The following is a 26,577-nucleotide window of genomic DNA, read 5'->3' on the forward strand; positions in this document are numbered from 1 at the left end:
TCTTTTTCAAGTAACTAGGCAAATTTAAGCAAATATACTAGAGGGAAAGTAAAAGAATTACAGAAAAAGTGAATGTGTATATGAAAAAATTGCTCGAGTTAGGGTTAAAAAATTAAACACTAAAAAACAGGAGTAAAAGAGAATTCATGGTATTCCCTAAACTATAACACCAGGACAATAATATCTACCTTGCAAGTTAGTGTAAAGAACTAAATGACTGAACAAACAAAAGGCGAAAGTCAGTGCTTGGTAAATGCTAGTTTGTTTCTTTCCTTTGGCAACCTCTAACTCTTCAAGGACAAAAGATCATGATGGGACAAACATCTAATGAAAAATTGTCACTGGGTGAAAAGGTAAGAAAGGTACAATCAACTCAAATACACCATCCACAGTTTATAAGGTGTTTTTACGGCTTTGGCTTAAAAACAAAAAGCAAAACATTAGTAAACAAATAATGGAAATAATAATAAAAATTTTTTTTGTGCTGTCTAAGGAGCCCTGGTGCCGTAGTGGGTTAAGAGTTTGGCTGCTAACCAAAATGTCGGCCATTCCAATCCACTAGCTGCTCCTCGGAAACCCTGTGGGGCAGTTCTACTCTGTCCTACAGGGTCACTTCGAGTCAGAATAGACATGATGACAATAGCTTTGGTTTTTCGGTTTGGTGCTGACTAAAATAAGAATCATCACCTGTCTGTCAAATCAAGAAAGTAAATTAATTAAAAAAAAAAAAAAAAACAGAAATCAACAGCTTTTACCATGGTCTTTCCTGATCCTCGGGGTCCAATAATGAGTACAGAGTTACTTTCTCCATGGATAGCAGTTCTTTTTAGCAACTCAATTAAATGTCTGAAATAATATAAATAGACCAACATTTGAAAGGGCAAGCTGGAAAAGTCTGCTACAAACAGAATCTGAATACGCACAGAAAATAAGCATTTCTCCCTTTGCTTCCTCAGGACATTGGATTTAGGCTCTAAATAGTCCCATACAAAAGAGGACAGAACAGATGGTAGGCCAATGCTGCTTCTCTGGAGATCATAGATAAACCTAGGAAGTTTGGAATATCTTAGTCTTAGTCTTTATTATGACAGTGCTAGTACTTAGGCCCTTTGGATTCAGAATCCCCTCTCCTACATCTAGGACTCTGCCTTTTACTCCACAGCTGACTGCCGAGTATTGGGGCAAAAGGTTCAGAATTCTCTCCATAATCCCAGATAGCAGAAATGACACAAGATTGAAAGTTAAAAGCCTTTCCCATTATAGGAACATATTTGCTCTTGCTTCATGATATTCAATGTATCCACATTAAAAAAAAAAAGTCTGCCTTTATAAAAATATTTGTTAGCTTTATTTAAGATGAAATTTGTAAAAGCTAGACAGTATCTGTAAGTAGGTTCATGAAGACAAGGGAATAGCTAGACTTACTTGTATTGCACTTGTACTCCAAATAGGTTACTATGTGAACTCTGATGACAAAATCTTTCACGTAAAATTCTTTGTACCTGATAAAAAATAAAGTGAATAAATATAAATGAAAATATTATATATCTAATAAAAAGTGAATAAGAAAGTAAATTTTCACCAGACAGGGTTAGGTATTAAGCAATCAATTCAACCCTTCCTAAATACTTGTTCTCAAGAGTTCTGGCACCACTTCAACCTCAACTCAACCCATTGCCATCCAGTCGATTCTGACTCACAGCAACCCTATAGGGTTTCCAGGGCTATAAATCTTTATGGAAGCAGACTGTTACATCTCCCTCCCTTGCAGCAGCTTGTGCCTTCAAACCGTCGACCTTCTAGTTAGCAGCTGAACACTTAAACCATTGTGCCATCAGGGCTCCTTGGTGCCACTTCAAGGAGTTATAGAATTAACAGTTCTTTCTTTAGCGTCTTTATGAGTCAGAATCTACTCTACAGCAATGAGTTTGGTTTGGTTTTGGTTTATCAGTATGAAGTTCCAAAAAAAGGGATGAGAATCTAGTGGTGAATATTTCAAGGAGAGGGAGAATTACTTCCTTGAGCTACATCAGAAACATGAGGGCTATTTTAATGCATATGGATGAATGAATACTTCAGTTTGTATCATCTGTCAGTCAAGGAACAAAGACAGGAGGGGATACAATAATGCAATCAAACCATAATAATGCACTACACACTCAATCCAAAAAAAAAAAAAATACCAAACCCATTGCCGTTGAGTCGATTCTGACTCATAACAACCCTACAAGACAGAAGAGAACTGCCAGATAGAGTTTCCAAGGAGCGCCTGGTGGATTCGAACTGCCCACCTTTTGGTCAGCAGCCGTAGCACTTAATCACTATGCCACCAGGGCTTCCACATTCAATCCATGGAGACCAACAAATCTAAATTGGCTTAGCTGAAGTCCTATTAATTTGTACCTGTAATAAAAGAAATGCCCGGGTAGAAATATGCACACTCACTCACTAAGACTATAAGCTACTTGACGGTGGAGATATATACTCAGTACCTGGAATACAGTATATCCTTAATATTAAATATTCATGAAACAAATTAGGAATAGAAGGGAACTTCCTCAAACCTGATAAAAAGCAGCTACCAAAAACCCACAGCTAACATCATACTTAATGGTAAAAAACTGAATTTTTTTCTCCTAAATCAGGAACAAGGCAAGGATGCCCACTCTCACCGTTTCTATTCAACACTGTATTGGAAGTCCTAGCTAATGCAATAAGGAAAGTAAATAAAAGCTATACAGACTGAGAAGGAAAAAGTACAATTATCTCTATTTGCAGATGATATGATCTTACATATAGAAAATTCTAAGGAATCAACTAAAAAATTGCTAGAACTAATATGAGTTCAGCAAGGTTGTAGGATATAAAATCGATATACAAAAATCAATTGTATTACTATACAGTAGCAATGAACTAAACAAAAGTGAAATAAAACTACAACAAAAACAATTCCATTTATAATGGCATCAAAAAAAAAAAATACTTAGGAATAAATTTAACAAAGGAAATGTGAAACTTTAACTCTGAAGACAGTATTAAACTAAATTGAGATCAGACCAGACTTAGGGAAGACACAGGTAAAGTCAGGACTCCAACTACGCAAAAAGTTATAAAGGATAAAATTAAGAAGTAGTCTAAGACATGAATATAAAACAATACCAACTGAGAAAAAGGCTAGAGAATAGCCCTAACAGTAAAACCCATCTGTTGGTACACATGTAATTCTGACAAAGTTTACAATGCTTTGCTTCCAGATGATTTTTCTTGTAACTATTTACAGCTATCTCATTAAGAATGGAGAGAGTGAGTTTTCCCAAGTGGCAAAGAGCAAATTCAAGTTAAGGAGATTACTTCCTTGATCACCCTTGTATGGTAATAGGCTTTGAGATTAATAAAAATATATACTAACCTGTGAAAGACATTCTGCATGTATTAAATTGTTACTCTTTGATTTACGACTGCTCATTTCAACGAATTCAAATCCTTTAAAAAAAAAAAAAACATTTTAGCATGAATACAGTAAATACCATTGGCTTAATGAGCTAATACTTAAGAGGTAACTATTATTATAGAATCGAAATAAATACAAGTGTTGAATATGAAAAATGTTCACATTTCTCAAACTTTAAAATATTCAATGGCAGCTCCCTTTTCTTTAAAAACAAAACTAAGTAAGGGCTCATTTGACGCTCCCACATCACACTTTATATGGTTCTTACATATCAACTACTCTTCCCCTTTCCCTCAATCTATTATTCTCGTTCACTATTTTGCTTTTTTTTTAAACCTATGAGCGTTCCTTTTACCTAGATGTTTCTCCCTCCATATGTCCCACAAGATCATCCCTTTTAGAAAGTCTTTCCTCTGTGGCTCTACTCTTCAACCATACGCAAATAAGCATTAGAAACCAGGTTTAATACCTGTTGCTCTTTATCTGTAATCAAATTATACTAAACCAAATTATCTGTTTACTTGTCAGTAGTCTCCAATTTGAGTCCATTTTTATATTCTGAGCATTTTAGCATAATGCCCCAAATAAAGTTGGCAATAAAATAAACAACTTTGGGAAAAAAATATGCACAATGAAAAAAAGTGTAACTTCCATAAAGTACTCTTCAAGGGCAACATACTCATAGATAAAACCCCTTTGTCTACAAGATCTAATTGTCTTAACATTGATTTCCCATACCAAAACCAAACCAAACCCAGTGCCGTCGAGCAGATTCCAACTCATAGCGACCCTACAGGACAGAGCAGAACTGCCCCATAGAGTTTCCAAGGAGTGCCTGGTGGATTCAAACTGCCGACCCTTTGGCTGGCAGCCGTAGCACTTTAGTCGCCTAAAGTTTAATAGTCAGGTACTAACAGCTTAAGCAATGTTTACTTATGTCCAGGCATTGCTACAAGTGCTTTGCATTTATTAACTTATTTGATCTTCATTATAACCCTACAGAATAAGTACTATTACCATAATCTCTTTTTAAGATTCGAAGGCACAGAAAGGTTACAAAACTTGCCCAGAGTCAAAAAGGACCCAACAAGTTACACTCTTAACCACGTGTTTGTTCCTTAACCAACTGTTTTAAAAAGGAAATACAAATTTCAACAACTTGAAGGCAGATCTGTCATTGTGGCAACATTCTATTCTATGTTCATATTTATTAATTTCATATTCTACTGACAACTAGAAGCCAATTGTGAGAATGCTATTTTCTGCTTCTCTTAAAATGCTACCGGACTAGCAGCTGAACAAGGCCTTGACAGAGAACAGGAAAATTACTCTCTCCGCTTATTGTATAAGCCAGGTACCTAAGGTGTGAACCACTAAAGAGCTTTGAGCTCCAGGCTCCCAAATTGGATATTTAAGAGCAGCGTAGTCTACCGATGATTGAACTCATGCCTTTAGAATCTTTTTTCTCAGGAGGCGGAGCCAAGATGGTGGAATGGACATTTCCGGTGAGTCCTCTTACAACAAAGACCCGAAAAACCAAGTGAAATGAGTATATTTACGACCAGCTAGGAGCCCTGAACATGAAAGGCAAACTTAAAAATGAACTGAGGGGCCGGGGGTGGGGGGGAGGGGAAGAGACGGTTCAGAAGTAGAGAGGAGGTACAGGATCTCAATCATGGGGAGCCCTCAGGTACCATTCCCAGGAGTGGCAGCGGCAGGCTGGTACTAGCGTTAGGCCACAGTTTCCTCAGGGAAAAGCATCCAGCCACACAGCCTACTCACACCTCTGGAACCTGAGACAAACGCGCTCTTGGCAAAAGCTAAGCACTTGCATATATTTTACTGTGCTCCCCTCCCCCACTCCCAAGTCAGCTTCAGCGGCTGATTTCCCTGGGCCTTAGATATTCCCTGTTGACCACCTAGGGCCATCCTCCTGGCCTTGGAGAAGGAATAAATTTGCAATTGGGGAAAAGATAATTTGCCAGCTCCACTAACCAGGGGAGCTCAGGATAGAAGCGACTCCTGTCCAGCTACAAGCAGGCCACAGACTTTGAGTACCTTTCCCCTCTGCATGGACCTGTGTGGGCATATTTCAGGAGAATATGCCCTTGTTGGCAGACTCCAACTGTTTCAGCTATATGGGGTAGAGGTGGGTGTTTGATGTTTGACATTGCTTTACCTATTAAACAGGGTCCTTACCTACACACATAAGGGGCCTAATGACTGGTTGCTCCACTCAGGTCACCCAGCCACCTGTGACAGGGGTCCAAAGACAACTGGTACCTCCCGGTCCTTACAACCAAAAACACTGGGTGCCCATGGTCCATCTGCAGAACCCACCCAACTGTACGCTCTAGGGAATATACACACACTTTCCTCAGAGACATGTAGGAGACGATTCTCAGCCTCCTGCCTTGTTCAGAGTGTGACCCCTGCTGCAACCAGATACCGGTACCTACACCAATCACCCCTGCCCCTCTAAGACTGTAGGACAGAGCCTGTACCACACACTTGATGATCAGCTACCTGGACACCTGAGCTGAATTCACACAAGAAAAATGAATGGATTCCTAGACTGATATACCTGATAACAGCTCTAGCCATCTGGGGACAGGATGTCAAAGTGCCAAAGGAAAATAATCAAGGTAGCTCACTCAAGCAACTGATTAAGGCATATCAAAACAAAACAAAGAAGGAAGCTATGACGCAGTAAGCGAACATAAACTAATACAATAACATATATGGCTCAGATACAACAGTCAATATCAAGTCACATAAAGAAACAAACCACGATCGCCTCAACAAGCTACGAAAACAAAGAATCAAGGGATCTTCTAGATGAAGGTACCCTCCTGAAACTACCAGAGGCAGAAAATAAAAGATATATATACAGAACCTTCAAGATATCAGGAAGGAAATGAGGCAATACACTAAACAAGCCAAGGAACACACAGATAAAGCAACTGAAGAAATTAGAAAGATTATCCAGGAACATAATGAAAAATTTAAATAAGCTGGAAAAATCCATAGACAGACAGCAATCAGAAATTCAGAAGATTAACGATAAAATTACAGAAGTAGACAACTCAGCAGAAAGTCAGAGGAGCAGAATTGAGGAAGCTGAAGGCAGAATTTCTGAATCTGAATAAAGCACTTGCCACTAATATCATTGAAGAAAGACCAGATAAAAGAATTTAAAAAAGTGAAGAAACCTTAAGAATCATGTGGGACTCTTTCAAGACAAATAACCTATGAGTGATTGGAATACCAAAACAGGGAGGGATTATAGGAAACACAGAATTTTTGAACATTTGTTGGCAGAAAACTTCCCTGATATTGTGAAAGATGAGAAGATATCTATCCAAGATGTTCATTGAACTCCACGTAAGGTAGATTCAAAAAAATAAAAGTCATCAAGACATTATAATCAAACTTGCCAAAACCAAAGATAGAGAATTTTAACAGCAGCTAGGGATAAACGAAAAGTCACTTACAAAGGAGAGTCAGTAAGAATAAGCTTGGACTACTCGGCAGAAACCATGCAGGCAAGAAGGCAATGGGATGACTTATATAAAATACTGAAGGAATAAAACTGTCAGCAAAGAATCATATATCCAGCAAAACTGTCTCTCAAATACGAAGGTGAAATTAGGATATTTCCAGATAAATTGAAGTTTAGGGAATTCGTAAAAAACAAACCAAAACTACAAGAAATACTAAAAGGAGTTCTTTGGTTAGAAAATCAATAATATCAGGTATCAACTCAAGACTAGAACACTGGGTAGAGCAATCAGAAGTCAACCCAGACAGGGAAATCACAAAAATAAATCAAGATAAAAAAAGTTCAAAACAGGGAAACAGCGATGTTATTATGTAAAAGAAGACAAAACTAAAACAATAAAGAGGGACTAAGAAACATAGTTATAAATCTTCCACATGGAGAGGAAGATAAGGCGATACAAAGGAATAAAAGTTAGGTTTCAATTTACAAAAATAGGGGTAAATAATAAGGTAACCACAAAGGAGGCAAACTATCCTACACATCAAAACAAAATACAAGAAAAAAATACAGACTCAGCAGGAACAAAATCAACAACAAATATGAGGAAAGGACAATACATATTATCTACTCAACACATAAAATTAAGTAGGAAATAGCAACTGTCAACAATACACAAAAAAAGACACCAAAATGATAGCACTAAATTCATACCTATCCAGAATTACGCTGAAAGTAAATGGACTAACTGCAACGATAAAGAGACAGAGAGTGGCGGAATGGATTAAAAAACACGGTCCGTGAATATGCTGCCTACAGGAGATATACCTTAAACTCAGAGACACAAACAAACTAAAACTCAAAGGATGGAAAAAATATATGTCAAGCAAACAACCATCAAAAAAGAACAGGAGTGGCAATACTAATTTCTGACAAAATAGACTTTAAAGTTAACTCCATCATAAAGGATAAGGAAGGACACGATATAGTGATTAAAGGGACAATATACCAAGAAGGGAAACTCTGGTGGCGTAGTGGTTAAGTGCTACAGCTGCTAACCAAAAGGCTGGCAGTTCAAATCCGCCAAGGGCTCTGTGGAAACTCTATGGGGCAGTTCTACTCTGTCCTATAAGGTCGCTATGAGTCGGAAACAACTCGATGGCAGTGGGTTTGGTTTTTTGGGTTTTACACAAAGAAGAGGGAGCCCTGGGAGTGTAGTGGTTAAGAGCTATGGCTGCTAACCAAAAGGCAGGCAGTTCGAATCCACCAGGTGCTCCTTGGAAACTCTATGGGCCAGATCTAATCTGCCCTACAGGGTCGCTATGAGTCAGAATCAACTCAATGGCAACAGGTTTGGTTTTTTTGGTTTTATACCAAGAAGATATAATCACATTAAATATTTATGCACCCAGTGACTGGACTGCAAGACACATAAAACAAACTCTTAATCAGCATTGAAAAGTGAGATAGACAGCTCCACAATAACAGTAGGAGACTTCAACACACCACTTTTGGTGAAGGACAGGACATCCAGAAAGAAGCTCAATAAAGACACAATCAACCAACTTGACCTCATAGACATATATAGAACACTCCACCCAACAGCAGCCAAGTATACTTTCTTTTCTAGTGCACATGGAACATTCTCTAGAATAGACCACGTATTATGTGATAAGGCAAGCCTTAGCAGAATCCAAAACACTGAAAAATTACAAAGCATCTTCTCTGACCATAAGGCCATAAAAGTGGAAATGAATAACAGAAAAAGCAGGGAAAAGAAATCAAGTACTTGGAAACTGAAAAATACCCTGCTAAGACATTAAAGATGGAATGAAGAAATTCATAGAATCCAATGAGAATGAAAACACTTCCTATCAGAACCTTTGGGACAGAGCGAAAGCAGCGCTCACAGGTCAATTTATATCAATAAATGCACACATACAAAAACCCAAAAACCAAACTCACTGCCGTCGAGATGACTCCGACTCACAGTGACCCTATAGTACAGGGTAGAACTGCCCCGTAGTTTCCAAGGAGCACCTGGCGGATTCAAACTGCCGACCTTTTGGTTAGCAGCCATAGCACTTAACCACTACGCCACCAAGGTTTCCACATACAAAAAGAAGGGACAAAATCAGAGACTTATCCCTACAACTTGAACAAATAGAAAGACAGCAACGAAAGAAACCCTCAGTCACCAGAAGAAAACAAATAATAAAAATAAGAGCAGAACTAAATGAAACAGAAAACAGAAAAACAATTGAAAGAATTAAGACCAAAAGCTGGTTCTTTGAAAAAAATCAACAAAATTGATAAACCATTGACAAAAGAAACACAGCAGAAGAAGCAAATAACCCGAAAAAGAAATGAGATGGGCGATATTACAACAGACCCCACTGAAATTCAAAGAATCATGGCAGATTACTATGAAAAATTGTACTCTAACAAATTTGAAAACCTAGAAGAAATGGATGAATTCCTAGAAACACACGACCTACCTAAACTAACACAAACAGAGGTAGAACTAAACAGACTCAAAACAAAAGAAGAGATTGAAAAGGTAATCACAAAACTCCCAACAAAAAAAAAAAGCCCTGACCCAGAAGGCTTCACTGCAGAGTTGTAATGAACTTTCAGAGAAAAATTCACACCACTACTACTAAGGATATTTCACAGCATAGAAAAGGACGGCATACTCCAAAACTCATTCTATGAAGCCAGCATATCCCTGATACCATAGACAGGTAAAGACACCACAAAAAAAGAAAATTACACACCTATATCCCTCATGAACATAAACGCAAAAATCCTCAACAAAATTCTAGCTAATAGAATAGAACAACATATTGAAAAAATAATTCGCCATGACCAAGTGGGATTCATACTGGGTATGCAGCGATGGTTCAACATTAGAAAAACGATTAATGTAATCCATCATATAAATAAAACAAAAGACAAGACTCACATGATTTTATCAATTGATGCAGAAAAGGCATTTGACAAAGGTAACACCCATTCATGATAAAAACTCTCAGCAAAATAGGAATAGAAGGAAAATTCCTCAGCATAATAAAGGGCATTTATACAAAGCCAATAGTCAACATCATCCTAAATGGAGAGAGCCTGAATGCACTCCCCTTGAGATGGGAACCGGACAAGGATGCCCTTTATCACCGCTCTTATTCAACATTGTGCTGGAGGTCCTAGCCAGAGCAATTAGGCTAGATAAAGAAAAAAAGGGCATCCACGTTCACAAGGAAGGAGTAAAAGTATCTCTACTGGCAGACGACATGATCTTATACACAGAAAACCCTAAGGAATCCTCAAAAAATCTACTGAAACTAATAGAAGACTTCAGCAGAGTATCAGGACACAAGATAAACATACAAAAATCAGCTGGATTCCTCTACACCAAAAAGAACATCGAAGACGAAATCACCAAATCAATACCCTTTACAGTAGCCCCCAAGAAGATAAAATACTTAGGAAGAAATCTTACCAGAAATGTAAAAGACTTATACAAAGAAAACTAAAAAACACTTCTGCAAGAAACTAAATGATAACTACATAATTGGAAAAATATACCTTCCTCATGGATAGGAAGACTTAACATTGTAAAAATCTCTATTCTACCAAAAGCGGTCTACAGATTTAATGCAATTGCAATCCAAATTCGAAAGACATTTTTTATTGACATGGAGAAACAAATCACCAACTTCATATGGAAGGGAAAGAGGGTCCCGGATTAGTAAAGCATTACTTAAAAAAAAAGAACGAAGTGGGAGGCCATAATCTACCTGATTTTAGAACATATTATACTGCCACAGTAGTCAAAACAGCCTGGCACTGGTACAACAGATACATAAAACAATGGAACAGAATCGAGAACCCAGACATAAATCCATCCACATACGAGCAGTTGATATTTGACAATGTGAAATGGGGAAAAGACAGTCTTTTTAGCAAATGGTATTGGCATAACTGGATATCCATCTGCAAAAAAATGAAACAAGACCCATACCATACCGCACACCATTCACAAAAATGTGCTTAAAATGATCAAAGACCTAAATATAAAATCAAAAACGATAAAGATCATGGAAGAAAAAATACAGACGATGTTAGGAGCCCTAATACATGGCATAAACAGTATATAAAACATTACTAGCAATGCAGAAGATAAACTAGATAACTGGGAGCTCCTAAAAATCAGACACCTATGCTCATCCAAAGACTTTACCAGAAGACTAAAAAGATTACCTACAGACTGGGAAAAAGTTTTTAGCTATGACATTTCCAAAAGGCGCCTGATCTCTAAAATCTACGTGATACTGCAAAAACTCAACTACAAAAAGACAAATAACCCAACAAAAAAAATGGGCGAAAGATATGAACAGACATATCACTAAAGAAGACATTCAGGTAGCTAACAGAAACATGAGGCAGTGTTCATGATCATTAGCCATAGAAAAATGCAAATCAAAGCTACAATGAGATTCCATCTCACTCCAGTAAGGCTAGCATTAATCAAAAAAACACAAAATAATAAATGTTGGAGAGGTTGTGGAGACACTGGAACACTTATACACTGCTGGTGGGAATATAAAATGGTACAAGCACTCTGGAAATCAATTTGGCGCTTCCGTTAAAAGCTAGAAATAGAACTACCATAGGATCCAGCAATCCCACTCCCTGGAATATATCCTAGAGAAATAAGAGCCTTTACACGAACAGATATGTGCACATCCATGTTCACTGCAGCACTATTTACAATAGCAAAAAGATGGAAGCAACCAAGGTGCCCATCAACAGATGAATGTGTAAATAAATTATGGTATATTCACACAATGGAATACTATGCATCGATAGAGAACAGTGATGAGTCTGTGAAACATTTTATAACATGGAGGAATCTGGAAGGCATCATGGTTAGTGAAATTAGTCAGCTGCGAAAGGACAAATATTGTATAAGACCACAATTATAAAAACCAAGAAACTGTATAAACAGAAAAAAATATTCTTTGATGGTTATGAGAGGGGAGAGGGAGGAAGGGTGGGAGAGGGGGTACTCACTAATTAGATAGTAGGTAAGAACAACACACAATGCAGGCGAGGTCAGCATAACTGGAGTAAACCAAAGGCAAAGAAGTTTCCTGAATAAACTGAACGCTTCGAAGGCCAGCGTAGCAGGGGAAGGGGTTTGGGGACCATGGTTTCAGGGGATATCTAAGTCAACTGGCATAATAAAATCTATTAAGAAAACATTCTGCATCCCACTTTGGAGAGTGGCGTCTGGGGTCTTAAACGCTAGCAAGCAGGCATCTCAGATGCATCAATTGGTCTCAACCCACCTGGACCAAAGGAAAATAAAGAACACCAAGGACACAAGGTAATTACGAGCCCAAGAGACAGAAAGGTGCACCTAAGGCAGAGACTACATTAGCCTGAGACCAGAAGAACCAGATGGTGCCCAGCTACAACCAATGACTGCCCTGAGAGGGAATACAACAGAGAACCCCTGGGGAGCAGGAGAGCAGTGGGATGTAGACCCCAAATTCTCATAAAACCAGACTTAATGGTCTGACTGAGACTAGAAGGACCCCGGTGGTCATGACCCTCAGATGTTCTGTTGGCCCAGGAGAGGAAGCATTCCCAAAGCCAACTCTTCAGACAGGGATTGGACTAGACAATGGGGTAGAGAGGGATGCTGGTGAGGAGTGAGCTTCTTGGATCAGGTGGACACTTGAGACTATGTTGGCATCTCCTCCCTGGAAGGGAGATGAGAGGGTAGAGAGGGTCAGAAGCTGGCAGGAGGGAGCTGGTTTTCTAATTGAGAGGAAAGCAATTGGGAGTATGTAGCAAGGTGTGTATAAATTTTTGTGTGGGAGACTGGCTTGATTTGTAAAGTTTCACTTAAAGCACAATAAAAAAAATCTTTCTCAGAAATAATAATCTGCATATTCTATTGTTCAGAAAATTTCAACCCAATTCACTTCAGTCACTAGCCGCGTCTATCTCCTTTTGGATCACCAGTATTTATTAGCTGCAAATCTCTAATAGCTTCTTTATTAATCTTCAAGTCTTGCCTCCATTCATGATACCATTTCCATGAAAAACACTTTAATTCTATTTCCAACACCGAAAATTCCAAACTGAAAATTTCTTAACATGACTTCAAAGGAAGGCCCTGGATGATCAGTTCCCACTTTAACTCACTAGCTCCTTCTCTTAATATTCTGTCTGAAAAAATAAGCAAGTCCTGGATAACGCCAAGCACAGGTCTTAGTTGAGACATTACTTTCTCTGGGATACTTTCTGCGATACCCCTTCCTTACCCCCACCTGGGAAAAGTCTGAGCCTTATGCATTCCTCACGCACTTTCAAAATACATACTATCTTCCCCTTTCATAGAACTTACCAGTACACAATTATATATTATTTGTTTATTTGTTTGTTTGCTTCACTGGACCACAGGTTTCTTGAAGGAAGAGATCAAGAATTATGCTATCAAAGGATTGGCATGCACTTGGGTTTTCAAAAAAAAACTAGCCAGTGGAAGTAGTTATACTGGCTGACAAAAAGCAACCAGGTCAACTGCTTAGCCAAATTGAATAATCCTGAATAATTATATGCCATAACCTTCAAAAAAACTACTAAGTATAAAATGAATAAGATACAGAAATATATAGTTATTCAATAATTGAAGTAAAATAGATGAAATATATTGTTATCATAATTGTGTCACAGCTATGAATTTCTATATGTTCATAAAATATATTTAAGGAGTTTATAGTAAAAGCCATATGATTGACAAAAAATAAAGGACATGATAATGAGTATCAATATCTTTTTATAATCCTGGATTGACATTTCCCTCATTAAATATTAAAAAAAAATTAGTAATATATTTTTCATTATGGAATTAGGCTAGCATACTTCATATTCTGGAAACCCTGGTGGCATAGTGGTTAAGTGCTACAGCTGCTAACCAAAAGGGGGGCGGTTTGAATGAATCCACCAGGTGCTCCTTGGAAACTATGGGACTGTTCTACTCTGTCCTATAGGGTCTCTAAGAGTTGGAATCGACTTGCCTGGCAATCTTTTTTTTTTTATGAGTATTTCATATTCTATTTATACTGTCATCAATTAAAAGTGTAGAATTAAGGGGGTTATTCCAAAATTAAAATTCCTAGTCAAAATCTACAACTTTTCTAGTTTTATTAATATATACAAGTACTCCAATCATTCCCTATATCTTGACATATAACTTTGCCTCAATTTGGAATTCTCTTTCTACTTATTTTAAATTAACAGTTCCTAGTTTTTTTTTTTTAGATGCCAGCTTTAACATGTCTGAAAAATTTGGTAACATAGATTTTAAAATCTATTACTGAACACCTGACAAAACAGGATTCACAGGTTTTTGTGTATGAAATTGAACTCAAAAAAGCAAAGGCAAAGGAAATGAAGATACCAGAATTTTCCTAGAAATTCAATTTTTTTTCTCAGAAAGAAAGTCACTAGGGAATGAAATTAAAAAAAAAAAAAAATTACTTGTGGATACTATTCAAGGCCAAAAAAGAATTCATGTATTTGAATTACTGTGTTGGAGAGGAATACTGAATATACCATGGACTGCCAGAAAAACAAAAAAGTCTGTCTTGGAAGAAGTACAGTCAGAGTACTCCTTAGAAGTGAGGATGGCGACATTTCATCTCACATACTTTGGACATGTTATCAGGAGGGACCAGTACCTAGAGAAGAACACCATGCTTAGTAAAATAGAGGGTCACAGCGAAAAAGAGGAAGACCCTCAAGGAGATGGATTAACACAGTGGCTATAACAATGGGCTTAAAAGAAGCAATGATTGCAAGGATGGTGCAGGGCCAGATAGTGTTTCGTTCTGTTGTACAAAGGGTTGCTATGAATCAAAATGGTCTCAGCGGCAAACAGCAACAACATTCAAGTCAGAGCTATGAGCAAGAAAGTCAAGAAAAAATCACCTATATATCAAATTTAAGGAAGAAGCAAATTCAACAAAACCATGAGAAAGAAAAAGAAATAGAAAACTGAGACTGATGGGTAACATCAATGACCTTAAAAGCTTTGTCCATCCGATGGGCCTACATTTGATTCCTTAGTTCTGTGGCATGATGTCGACAAATTAACTTTTATAAGCCTGAGTTTTCTTCTCTGTAAAATTTGAGATAATAATTCACAGGGTTAGTGTGGAAATTAAATGGTTTACCTGATGCACAGTGCTGTCAAATGCCAAACTTGGCAGTACACAGTATCCTTTACAAATGATATTATATTGGAGAGAAAAATCGACACCAACAGTCAGAATTAGGAGAAAAAAAAATCCACAGCTAAAGCAGAGAAGCAGACTGTTGCTCTAAATGATTTCTTAGGCAGTGCAATAAAATATTGAATCTTTAAGAAGAGCCTGAAAAGCCAACTTCAATTAAGGTGTTCCAGAACTATCAGCGCAGACTTCAATTGTGTACATTCACTGAGCTTTTCTCAATTTGAAATAATAAAGTTTTAAATTGTTGCTGTTGTTTGCCTTTGAGTCAGTTCCGACTCATAGTGACCCTATGTACAACAGAAGGAACTACTGCCTGGTCCTGCACCATCACCACAATCGTTATGTTTGAGCCCACTGTTGCAGCCACGGTGTCAATCCATATAATGGAGGGTTTTCCTCTTTTTTGCTGACCCTCTACTTTACCAAGCATGATGTCCTTCTCCAGGACTGATCCCTCCTGAAAACATGTCCAAAGTATATGAAACAAAGTCTCACCATCCTTGTTTCTAAGGAACATTCTGGCTGTACTTCTTTTAGGACAGATTCATTCATTCCTTTGGCAGTCCATCTATATTCAATATCCTTCGCCAACACCGTAATTCAAAGGCATCAATTCTTCTTCAGTCTTCCTTCTTCATTGTCCAGTTTTTGCGTATATAAGAGGCGACTGAAAACACCATGGATTGGGTCAGGTGCACTTTAGTCCTTAAAGTGACATCTTTGCTTTTTAACACTTTAAAGAGATCTTTTGCAGCAGATTTGCCCAATGCAGCGTGTCTTTTGATCTCCTGACTGCTGCTTCCATGGGTATTGATTATGGATCAAAAAATGAAATCCTTGACAACTTCAACCTTTTCTCCATTTATCAAGATGTTGCTTACTGGTCCAGTTGTGAGGTTTTTTTGTTTTCTTTATGTTGAGGTATAATCCATATTATAGGCTGTGGTCTTTGATCTTCATCAGTAAGTGATTCAAATCCTCTTCACTTTCAGCAAGCAAGTCTGTGTCATCTGCATATCACAGGTTATTAATGACTCTTCCTCCAATCCTGATGCCTCATTCTTCATATAACCCAGCTTCTCAGATTATTTGCTCAGCATACAGACTGAATGACTATGATGAATGGGTACAACTGTGATGCACACCTTTCCTGACTTTAAACTATGCAGTATCCCCTTGTTCTGTTCAAATGACTGCCTCCTGATCTATGTACAGGTTTTACACGAGCCCAATTAAGTATTCTGGAATTCCCATTCTTCACAATGTTATCCATAATTTGTTATGATCCAGAGTTAAATGCCTTTGTACAGTCAATAAAACACAGGTAAACATCTTTCTTATATTCTCTGCTTTCAGCCAGGATCCACTTCACATCAGCAAAGATATCTCTTGCTCCACGTCCTCTTGTGAATCCGACTTGAATTTCTGGCAATTCCCTGTTGATGTACTGCTACAATTGCTTTTGGATGATTTTCAGTAAAATTTTACTTGCCTGTGGTATTAATGATATTGTTCGATAATTGCCGCATTCAGTTGAATCACCTTTCTTTGGAATATGCATACATATGGATCTCAACCAGTCGGTTGGCCAGGCCGCTGCCTTCCAAATTTCTTGGCACAGACAAGCAAGCACTGACAGCACTGCATCCAGTTGTTGATACATCTCAACTGGTATTTCATTAATTTCCAAAGACTTGTTTTTGCCAATGCCTTCAGCATAGCTTGGGCTTCTTCCTTCAGTACCACTGGTTCCTGATCATGTTACCTCCTAAAATGGTTGAACGTCAACCAATTCTTTTTGGTATAGTGACTGTGTATTCCTTCCATCATCTTTTTGATGCTTTCTACGTCGGTTAGTATTTTGTTCATAGAATCCTTCACTATTGCAACTTGAGGCTTGAACTTTTTCTTCAGTTCTTTCAGCTTGAGAAATGCTGGGCATGTTCTTCCCTTTTGGTTTTCTAATCCCAGGTGTTTGCGCATTTCTTTATAATACTTTAATTTTTTTCAAGCTGCACTTTGAAATCTTCTCAACTCTTGTACTTTATCATTTCTTCTGTTGGCTTTAGCTACTCAATGTTCAAGAGCAAGTTTCAGAGTCTTCGGACATCCATTCTGGTCTTTCTTTCTTTCCTGTGTATTTACTGACCCCTTGCTTTCTTCTTGTATGATGTCTTTGACGTCATCCCAGAATTGGTCTGGTCTTCAGTCATTAATGTTCAGTGCATCAAATCTATTCTTGAGCGGCTTCTGAATTCAGGTGGGGTATACTCAAGGTCATATTTGGGCTCTCATAGACTTTTCTTCAACTTGAACTTGCATATGAACAATTGATGATCTGCTTCGCAGTTGGCCCCTGACCTTGTTCTGATTGATGTCAAGCTTTTCCTTCCTGTCTTCCCATAAAAAAAAAATATATATATGTAGTTAATTTCATTCCTGTGCATTCCATCTGGTGAGGTCTACACGAATAGTCACCATTTATGTTGTTGAAAAATGGTGTTTGCAATGAAGTCATTGGTCTTGCCATGTCTTCCAACTACCAATCCTTCTTCGTTTCCAACTTTCACGTTCCAATCACCAGTAATTATCAATTCATTCTGATTGCATGTTCTATCAATTTCAGATTACAGAGGTTGGTAAAAATCTGCTATTTCTTCATCTTCATCCCCCACGCTTCTGTCAGTTTGTCGTACTGTGGGGCTTGCATGTTGCTGTAATGCTGGAAGCTATGCCGCTGGTATTCAAATACCAGCAGGGTCGCCCATAGCGGACAGGTTTCAGTGAGCTTCTAGACTAAGGCAGAATAGGAAGAAGAACCTGGTGGTCTACATCTGAAAAAAATTAGCCAGTGAAAACTTTATGAATAACAGCAAAACACTGCATGATATACTTCTGGAAGATGAGCTCCTCAGGTCGGAAGGCACTCAAAAGATGACTGGGGAAGAGCTCTTTCCTCAAAGTAGAGTGGACCTTAATGCTGCAGATGGGAGTCAAGCTTCTGGAACCTTCATTTGCTGATGTAGCATGACTCGAAACGAGAAGAAACAGCCATAAAATTCCATTAATAATCGGAACACTGAATGTACAAAATATAAATCTAGGAAAACTGGAAATCATCAAAAATGAAATGGAACGCATAAACATTGGTATCTTAGGCATTAGTGAGCTGAAATCGGCTGGTATTGGCCATTCTGAATCAGACAATCATGTGGTCTACTATGCTGGGAATGATAAACAGAAGAGGAATGGCATTGCATTCATCACCAAAGAGAACATTTCAAGATCTATCCAAAAGTACAACACTGTCAGTGATAGGATAATATCTACACACTTACAATGAAGACCAGTTAATACGACTATTAAAGGTTATGTAGCCCACTTTTTGAAAGGAATGGAAATTGGGCATATATAGTAAATGACTGTCCAAGGTCACACAGTTCACTTATAGCAGCAGTGTCTACTGGTCTACTGACTCACAGTGTTGTTCAGTTAGTCTCAAATGACATGGGAAAATGCGTGTAAACACCAGAAGGGGCACCAAATCATCACTGGGCTTTTCTTTGGGGGACACAAATTAGCAGCCCAATGCACTTGCAAGAAAACAGTATCTCAGATGTTAAAGTCTGATCATCCACTCCTCTTTGAATGTGTACCTTTACAATTTATAATTTTTTTCTAAGACGTCTATATCTTTAAAGTTATGGGCTTATTTTTTTCTCACTAGAAGTAATACTTACTATGGAAATTTTGCAGTATCAATTAAAAAACATATAAAGACTGGGGATCAAACTGGATTAAGTAGTTAGTTAACTATTAAATAGTTAAAAAGAAATTCCTTAAGAAAGAGGTAGAGATGAATACCACAAACACACAATTAGAAAATTCTAGAATAATTTTGCACAATTCCTAACTTTAACCCTATTCTCTAAAGCTGAACCAGCAAACATTAAAAATTCTCACCAATGTTTCAAGTATGGCGAGAAGCAAACCGAGTCTTTAACTCTTCGCGCTTCTGACCAGAGGTTAGTGGAATCAGCTTTTAGAGAAGAATAAAAAGGAGTGATGGCGAAACAAGCTGATGTTAAATAAAACAAATTCTCAAGGGCTCCACATAAAATTACATGAATTAGTCAAAGTGCAAGGGGATCCCTCCATGGGGAATGGCAAATTCTGGAATATACAGAGTGAACCCTAACGCAGAACACTTAAAATCTCCAGTGTTATAAATACTTTACACAAGATCCCAGAGGAGTTTCCCCTTTCCTGGTGGCGTGGTGGTGAAGTACTTGGCTGCTAACTGAAGGTTTGGCGGTTCCAACCCACGAGCTACTCTTTTAGAGAAAGAAGATGAAGTTTCCTTCTGTAAAGATTACAGCCTTGGAAACCCTGTGGGGCAGTTCTATTCTGTCCTATAGGGTCACTATGAGTTGGAACTGACTCAATGGGCAACGGGTTTGGGTTTGTCACTCATGGGAAACTGAAGTCCATGAAGTGAAGAACTCACTAAATGAAATAGAAGAAGTACTCAAACACATAATTCAGAAAGTTCTAAAATAAACAAACACCTGAACCTGCAGATAAGGGAGCATCCTATAAAAAAAAAAAAAAAAAAAAATCCTAGGTAAAAGCGACTGAGAACTATCATAACTAACACTGACGTAAATCGTAATTCAGTTACTAAATTTTTGGCCTAAAGAAAAAATTCATCAGACTTCCAGGCAGAAAAACACTTTTAAGACAGAAATCCAAATGCTGAAAAACAATGCAATAATATGTACAAAGTTCTGAGAGACAGTTTAAAAGAGTCCTAGATTATCTAGCAAAGACATAATTCACATATAAAGGCAACAGGCACAGTCTTATCAAACAAGAATGAACTCAGTGAACACAGCAAACAAAGCCTTGCTGGAGGCAAAGGAAGGGAATACGAGGTGGCAGTAGGGGAATTCAACAATGAAATACCACCAATTTTTTTTTTTTTAATTTTTATTGTACTGTAAGTGAAAGTTTACAAATCAAGTCACTCTCATATAAAAATTTATGTACACCTTGCCATATACTCCTAATTGCTCTCCCCCTAATGAGACAGCCCACTCCTTCCCTCCACTCTCTCTTTTCGTGTCCATTCTGCCAGTTTCTAACCCCCTCTGTCCTCTTATCTCCCATCCAGATAGGAGATGCCAACATAGTCTCAAGTGTCTGCTTGATCCAAGCAGCTCATTCTTCACCAGCATCTTTTTCTATCCCATTGCCTAGTCCAATCCCTGTCTGAAGAGTTGGCTTTGGGAATGGTTCCTCTCTTGGGCCAACAGAAGCTCTGGGGACCATGACCTTCTAGTCTCACTCTGACCATTAAGTCCGGTCCTTTCATGAAAATTTGGGGTCTGCATCCCACTGCTCTCCTGCTCCCTCAGGGCTTCTCTGTTGTGTTCCCTGTCAGGGCAGTCACTGGTTGTAGCTGGGCACCATCTAGCTCTTCTGGTCTCAGGCTGAAGTCTCTGGCCCTTTCTGTCTTTTGGGCTCGTAATTACCTTGTGTCCTCGGTGTTCTTCATTCTCCTTTGGTCCAGGTGGGTTGAGACCAATTTATGCATCTGAGATGCCTGCTTGCTAGCATTCAGGACCCCAGAGGCCACTCTCCAAAGTGGGATGCAGGAAGTTTTCTTAGTAGATTATGCCAATTGACTTAAGATGTCCCCTGAAACCATAGTCCCCAAACCCCCGCCCCTGCTATGCTGGCCTTTGAAGCGTTCAGTTTATTCAGGAAACTCCTTTGCTTTTGGTTTAGTCCAGTTGTGCTGACCTCTCCTGTATCGTGTACTGTCTTTCCCTTCACCTAAAATAGTTCTTATCTACTATCTAATTAGTGAATACCTCTCTCTTCCTCCCTCCTTCCCCCCTCTTGTAGCCATCAAAAAATATTTTCTTCTCTGTTTAAACTATTTCTCAAGTTCTTGTAATAGTGGTCTTATACAATAATTGCCCTTTTGCAACTAATTTCACTCAGCATAATGCCTTCCAGATTCCTCCATGTTATGAAATGTCTCACAGACTCATCACTGTTCTTTATCGATGTGTAGTATTCCATTGTGTGAATATACCATAATTTATTTACCCATTCATCTGCTAATGGGCACCTTGGTCGCTTCTATCTTATTGTAAATAGTGCTGTATTGAACATGGGTGTGCACGTATCTGTTCCTGTAAAGGCTCTTATTTCTCTAGGATATATTCCAAGGAGTGGGACTGCTGGATCCTACGGTAGTTCTATTTCTAGCTATGAAGGAAGTGCCAAATTGATTTCCAAAGTGGTTATACCATTTTATATTCCCACCAGCAGTGTATAAGTGTTCCAGTGTCTCCACAACCTCTCCAAAATTTATTATTTTGTGTTTTCTGGATTAATGCCAGCCTTGTTGGAGTGAGGTGGAATCTCATTGTAGTTTTGATTTTCTATAATGGCTAATGATTGTGAGCATTTCCTCATGTATCTGTTAACTACCTGAATGTCTTTAGTGAAGTGCCTGTTCATATCTTTTGCCCATTTTTAAATTGGGTTATTTGTCTTTTTTTAGCTGAGTATTTGCAGTATCACGTAGATTTTAGAGATTAGGCGCTGATTGGATATGTCATAGCTAAAAACTTTTTCCCAGTCTGTAAGTAATCTTTTTACTCTTTCTGTGAAGTCTTTGGATAAGCACAGGTGTCTGATTTTTAGGAGCTCCCACTTATCTAGTTTTTCTTCTGCATTGTTAGTAATGTTTTGCATACTGTTTATGCCCTGTATTAGGGTTCCTAACGTTGTCCCTATTTTTCTGCCATGATCTTTATCATTTTCGATTTTATATTTAGGTCTTTGATCCATTTTGAGTTTGTTTTTGTGCATGGTGTGAGGTATGGGTCTTGTTTCATTTTTTTGCAGATGGATATCCAGTTATACCAACACCATTTGTTAAAAAGACTATCTTTTCCCCATTTCACTGATTTCGAGCCTTTGTCAAATATCAACTGCTCGTATGTGGATGGATTTATGTCTCAATTCTCAATTCTGTTCCATTGGTCTATGTACCTGTTGTTGTACCAGGACCAGGCTGTTCTGACTACTGTGGTGGTATAATAGGCTCTAAAATCAGGTAGAGTGAGGCCTCCCACTCTGTTGGTCTTTTTAAGTAATGCTTTACTAATCCGAGGCCTCTTTCCCTTCCATATAAAGTTGGTGATTTGTTTCTCCGTCTCATTAAAGAACGTCGTCGTAATTTGGATCGGAATTGCATTAAATCTACAGATTGATTTTGGTAGAATAGATATTTTTACAATGTTACGTCTTCCTATCTATGAGCAAGGAGTATTTTTCCACTTATGTAGGTCCCTTGGTTTCTTGCAGAAGCCCATGAATTTTTTAAAGCACAATTAAATACACAAACATACACAGAGGGAGACAGCATGGTGGTGAGCTTTGAATTCACTAATAAAGAACTAAAACTAAACAACTGTGAAAATCATAATTGTTGAACGCGTAGTAAACAGGAATCTTGATAACATGAGAATAATTACATAACTAAAAAATGGAAAAACTAAGCTGGATGCATGACAGCGCTAATTTCTTCAGTTTTCATAGCAGGGAGACAATACCATCTAAAACCGAAACATGCAGTGTAAAAAATGAACTCCAACATCTTAACTTTTAAGTTTTTATTTTTAACCTTTGACTGAGATCTTTTAGAAAATAACCTATAATTTTTATTTGGTTATATTCAGGAAAACTTAATACAAGCAGTACCACTACTGGCAAGTGGCATGTGCGCAGACATTTTATTTTACAATAATAGACCCTCTTCATACCGCTTTATAATAACTGTCTCTTAAATGAACATGAACAGCTTTCACACACACACACACTCAGTGTATTTACATATATATCTTATTATTTTTCCCATTACTATCTTAAGGTAAAGTATAAAAAATAAAATTAAGTGAACAAAACTGAGGGTAAGTTCCAAAAACATCAGCTAAATAACAAAAAATACTCTAGATCAGGTGGAATGAAATCTCACTTGAAAGCAGAAGTTTTAACATTTGAAAATTATTTTTATTAAAATCCTTTGAAGTACAATGAAATAATCTGCCTTCTGAATGAAACACTGTAAAAGAGGGGCCAATTTCATTTATTTGCTTGTTTGCTATGGTTAATGCTAAACTTGGTTCAGTAAGGCACCTCAGACAAACCGTAGAGCGGTATACCTCTACAGTTTCAAGTGAATGGAGCCAGTGAAGTGCCAATGTAAGGAGAAAGAAAAATTGGATGGAGCCTATAGTCGTAACATGAGCAGGAGCTGTAAAACTATATACCAATGAAATCATTTACAAGAGAATGCAGCTATGACCATACACTATTTAATTCAAAGTCGTCCATGTAGGTCAAGAATGCAACCGATGACTATTTTTTCTGACCCTCCAAATCAAAAGTCTCCAAGGTAGATGGTGGAAAATGACCCTCTGGAATAAAAAAATATATATTTTAGAACTTGTACTTACAGATGTGTATCTAAAAAATAAGACAAAATTAAGCTTAACTAGTACATAATACACAAATTGACACTAATATCTTCATTTGGCCCCTGTATCAGCAAGGCACGTCATATCACTTACAGGAACCAAGGACCCCTGAGGAAAGAGTGGGAGATTACGAACACGCAGGAGTTAAAAGCAGCACCATCATGCGTTTATTCACTTTCACTGCTACCTATAGTAGGTACGTGGGCCCAGTTGGGAGGAATTACTGAATCCAGTAGACCTGCTGGATTTAAACAAAACAAAACAAAAACCCAAACCCGTTGCTGTCGAGTCGATTCCAACTCATCGCGACACTACGGGACAGAGTAGAACTGCCCCATAGAGTTTCCAAGGAGCACCTGGTGGATTTGAATTGCTGACCTTTTGGTTAGCTGCCATAGCTCTTAACCACTATGTCACCATGGTTTCTCCTAGACTTAAATGTGTCATTTTTTAGGAGCTCTTGGCTGCTCCATGGCAGAAAGATGTGGCAGTCTGCCTCTGTAAAGACTTTAGCCTTGGAAACCTTACAGGCAGTTCTACTCTGTCCTACAAGGTCACTATGAGTTGGGATCAACCTGACGACAATGCGTTGTGGGTGGTGCAATTAGTTAAGCACTCAACTGCTAACTGAAAGGTTGGTGGTTCAAATCCACCCACAGGTGCCCCAGAAGAAAAGCCTGGTGATCTGCTTCCAAAAGGTCACAGCCTTGAAAATCCTACAGAGTGCAGTTCTGCTCTGACATACATGGGGCTGCCACAAGTCAGCTTCGATAGAAGTGAAATAATTTATGTATTCCAGCTGTGGATCTTTCCTAACAACAACTGGCTGTCAGCTGCACGTTAGGTAGGTAGCACGTAAAAAACCAAACAAAACAAAGTAATCTAGAACCTGAACATAAAAGTAGAAAGCAACTACTTTTTGAAAGAAACGGGTTATGGAGAAAGCATTCTGAAAAAATTTCCATCACGTTTTTTGTAGCAAAAAATGATGTTGATACCTATAACAATTCTCATATCTGTACACTTAACAGATATTCCTCTAGAAAGATTAAATTTTTTATCTGTTAAAAATATAAGAACACACCACCTTCCAATTAGTTTGAAAGAATGATTTACACATCACAGAAAATAAAATTTACTACATAATTCCTATAAAAAATTTTTGTAAAAGTGGTGGATAGGACTGAAAAATGAAAAACATGATTCAGTAGGCATGGTTAACAAAGCATGTATTATATTTGAATCTACTTATCATTTTAAGGAGCTCTGGTGTTCGGAGCCATGGTGGTGCAGTGGTTAAAAGCTACAGCAAGCTAAGGCCGCTAACCAAAAGGTCAGCAGTTTAAATGTACCACTTGCTCCTTGGAAACCCTACTGGGCAGTTCTACTCTGTCCTACAGGGTCACTATGAGTTCGAATCCCCTTGACGGCAAGGGGTATCGTTTTAAGTTATTCGTATTAGCTATAATAGACACAGAGAAGGGCAGCACAGCTTAATGGTTAAGGGAGTGAGCACAGACTCTAGAGGCAGACTGCCTGTATTTGAATCCTTTCTCTATTACTTACGAGCTATGTGACTTTGGATAGTAATCTCTCTGTTTCAGTTTCCTCTCTTGCACAGTGGGGGTAATAATGGCATCTACATCATAGGAGTATGTTGCTGTTAGGTGCGGTTGAGTCGCTTCCGACTCACAGAGACCCTATGTACAAAAGAACAAAACACTGCCCGGTCCTGTGCCATCCTCACAATCGTTATGCCTAAGGCCACTGTCGCAGCCACTGTGTCAATCCATCTCATCGAGGGTCTCCCACTTTTTTGCTGACCCTTGACTTTAACAACCATGATGTCCTTCTCCAGGGATGAAGATTAAATAATATATATAAAAGACACAAATAACAGTGCTTGACACATAGTAAGCACTGTATTAAATGCTTGGCATTTAAAACATTGCAAATAAAAAAAAAGCGTTAAACTTTGTAGTTGACCATCAATTCATGCCATCATTAACTATTAAGTCAAGAATCTCAAAAATTATGATGGATATCTGTCAAAGATTGAATTGTGTCCCTTCAAAATACATGTTGGAATGCTAAACCCTATACCTGTAGAAGGGAGGGAGTCCTGGTGGTGCAGTCGTTAAGGGCCTGGCTGTTAACTGAAAAGTTGGCAGTTCAAACCCATCAGTGGCCCACTGGAAGAAAGATGTAGCAGTCTGCTTCCATGAAGAGCACAATGTTGGAAACCCTACGGGGCAGATCTACTCTGTCCTACAGGGTCACGATGAATGGGCTGTTGACTGGATGGCACACAACAACATACCTGTAGATGTAATCCCCCTTCAGAATTGGAGTTTTTGTTATGTTAATGAAGCCATACCAGTATATGGTGTATCCTAAAGCTAACAATTTCTTTTTTTTTTTTTTGTGATGAGCTGGATTACCCAGGAGGCAACACACTGATTTTTTACCGTTTTTAATTGTACTTCAGATGAAGGTTTACATGACAAACTAGCTTCTCATCAAATAGTTAGTACACACATTGTTCTATGACATTGGTTAACAACCCGATGACATGTCAATACTCTCCCTTCTCAACCCTGGGTTCCCTATTACCAGCTTTCCTGTTCCCTCCTGCCTTCTAGTCCCTGCCCCAGGGCTAGTGTGCCCCTTTACTCTTGTTTTGTTCCATGGGCCTGCTTAATCTTTGTCTGAGGTTTATAAGAGGCAACACAGACACAGAGGCTACATAGACACAGAGAC

The 26,577-nt window shown here is 38.3% G+C and overlaps 1 protein-coding gene across 3 annotated transcripts in view; it reads right to left on the minus strand.

Annotated features, from left to right (window-relative positions):
- The window catches only part of ORC4 (origin recognition complex subunit 4), a 116,658-nt gene that overhangs the window by 59,072 nt on the left and 31,009 nt on the right, over positions 1-26,577 (minus strand). For all 3 annotated transcript variants that reach the window (XM_049887156.1, XM_049887155.1, XM_049887154.1), the window contains exons 2-4: positions 3,410-3,483; positions 1,426-1,502; positions 756-846 (exon numbers count right to left, since the gene is read on the minus strand). In XM_049887156.1, the coding sequence (XP_049743113.1) occupies positions 756-846; positions 1,426-1,502; positions 3,410-3,466 (225 nt within the window). In that variant the 5' untranslated portion in view covers positions 3,467-3,483. The remainder of the gene's footprint in view (positions 1-755; positions 847-1,425; positions 1,503-3,409; positions 3,484-26,577) is intronic.

The sequence above is a fragment of the Elephas maximus genome, chromosome 6, assembly GCF_024166365.1.
Source record: "Elephas maximus indicus isolate mEleMax1 chromosome 6, mEleMax1 primary haplotype, whole genome shotgun sequence".
Taxonomy (NCBI): domain Eukaryota; kingdom Metazoa; phylum Chordata; class Mammalia; order Proboscidea; family Elephantidae; genus Elephas; species Elephas maximus.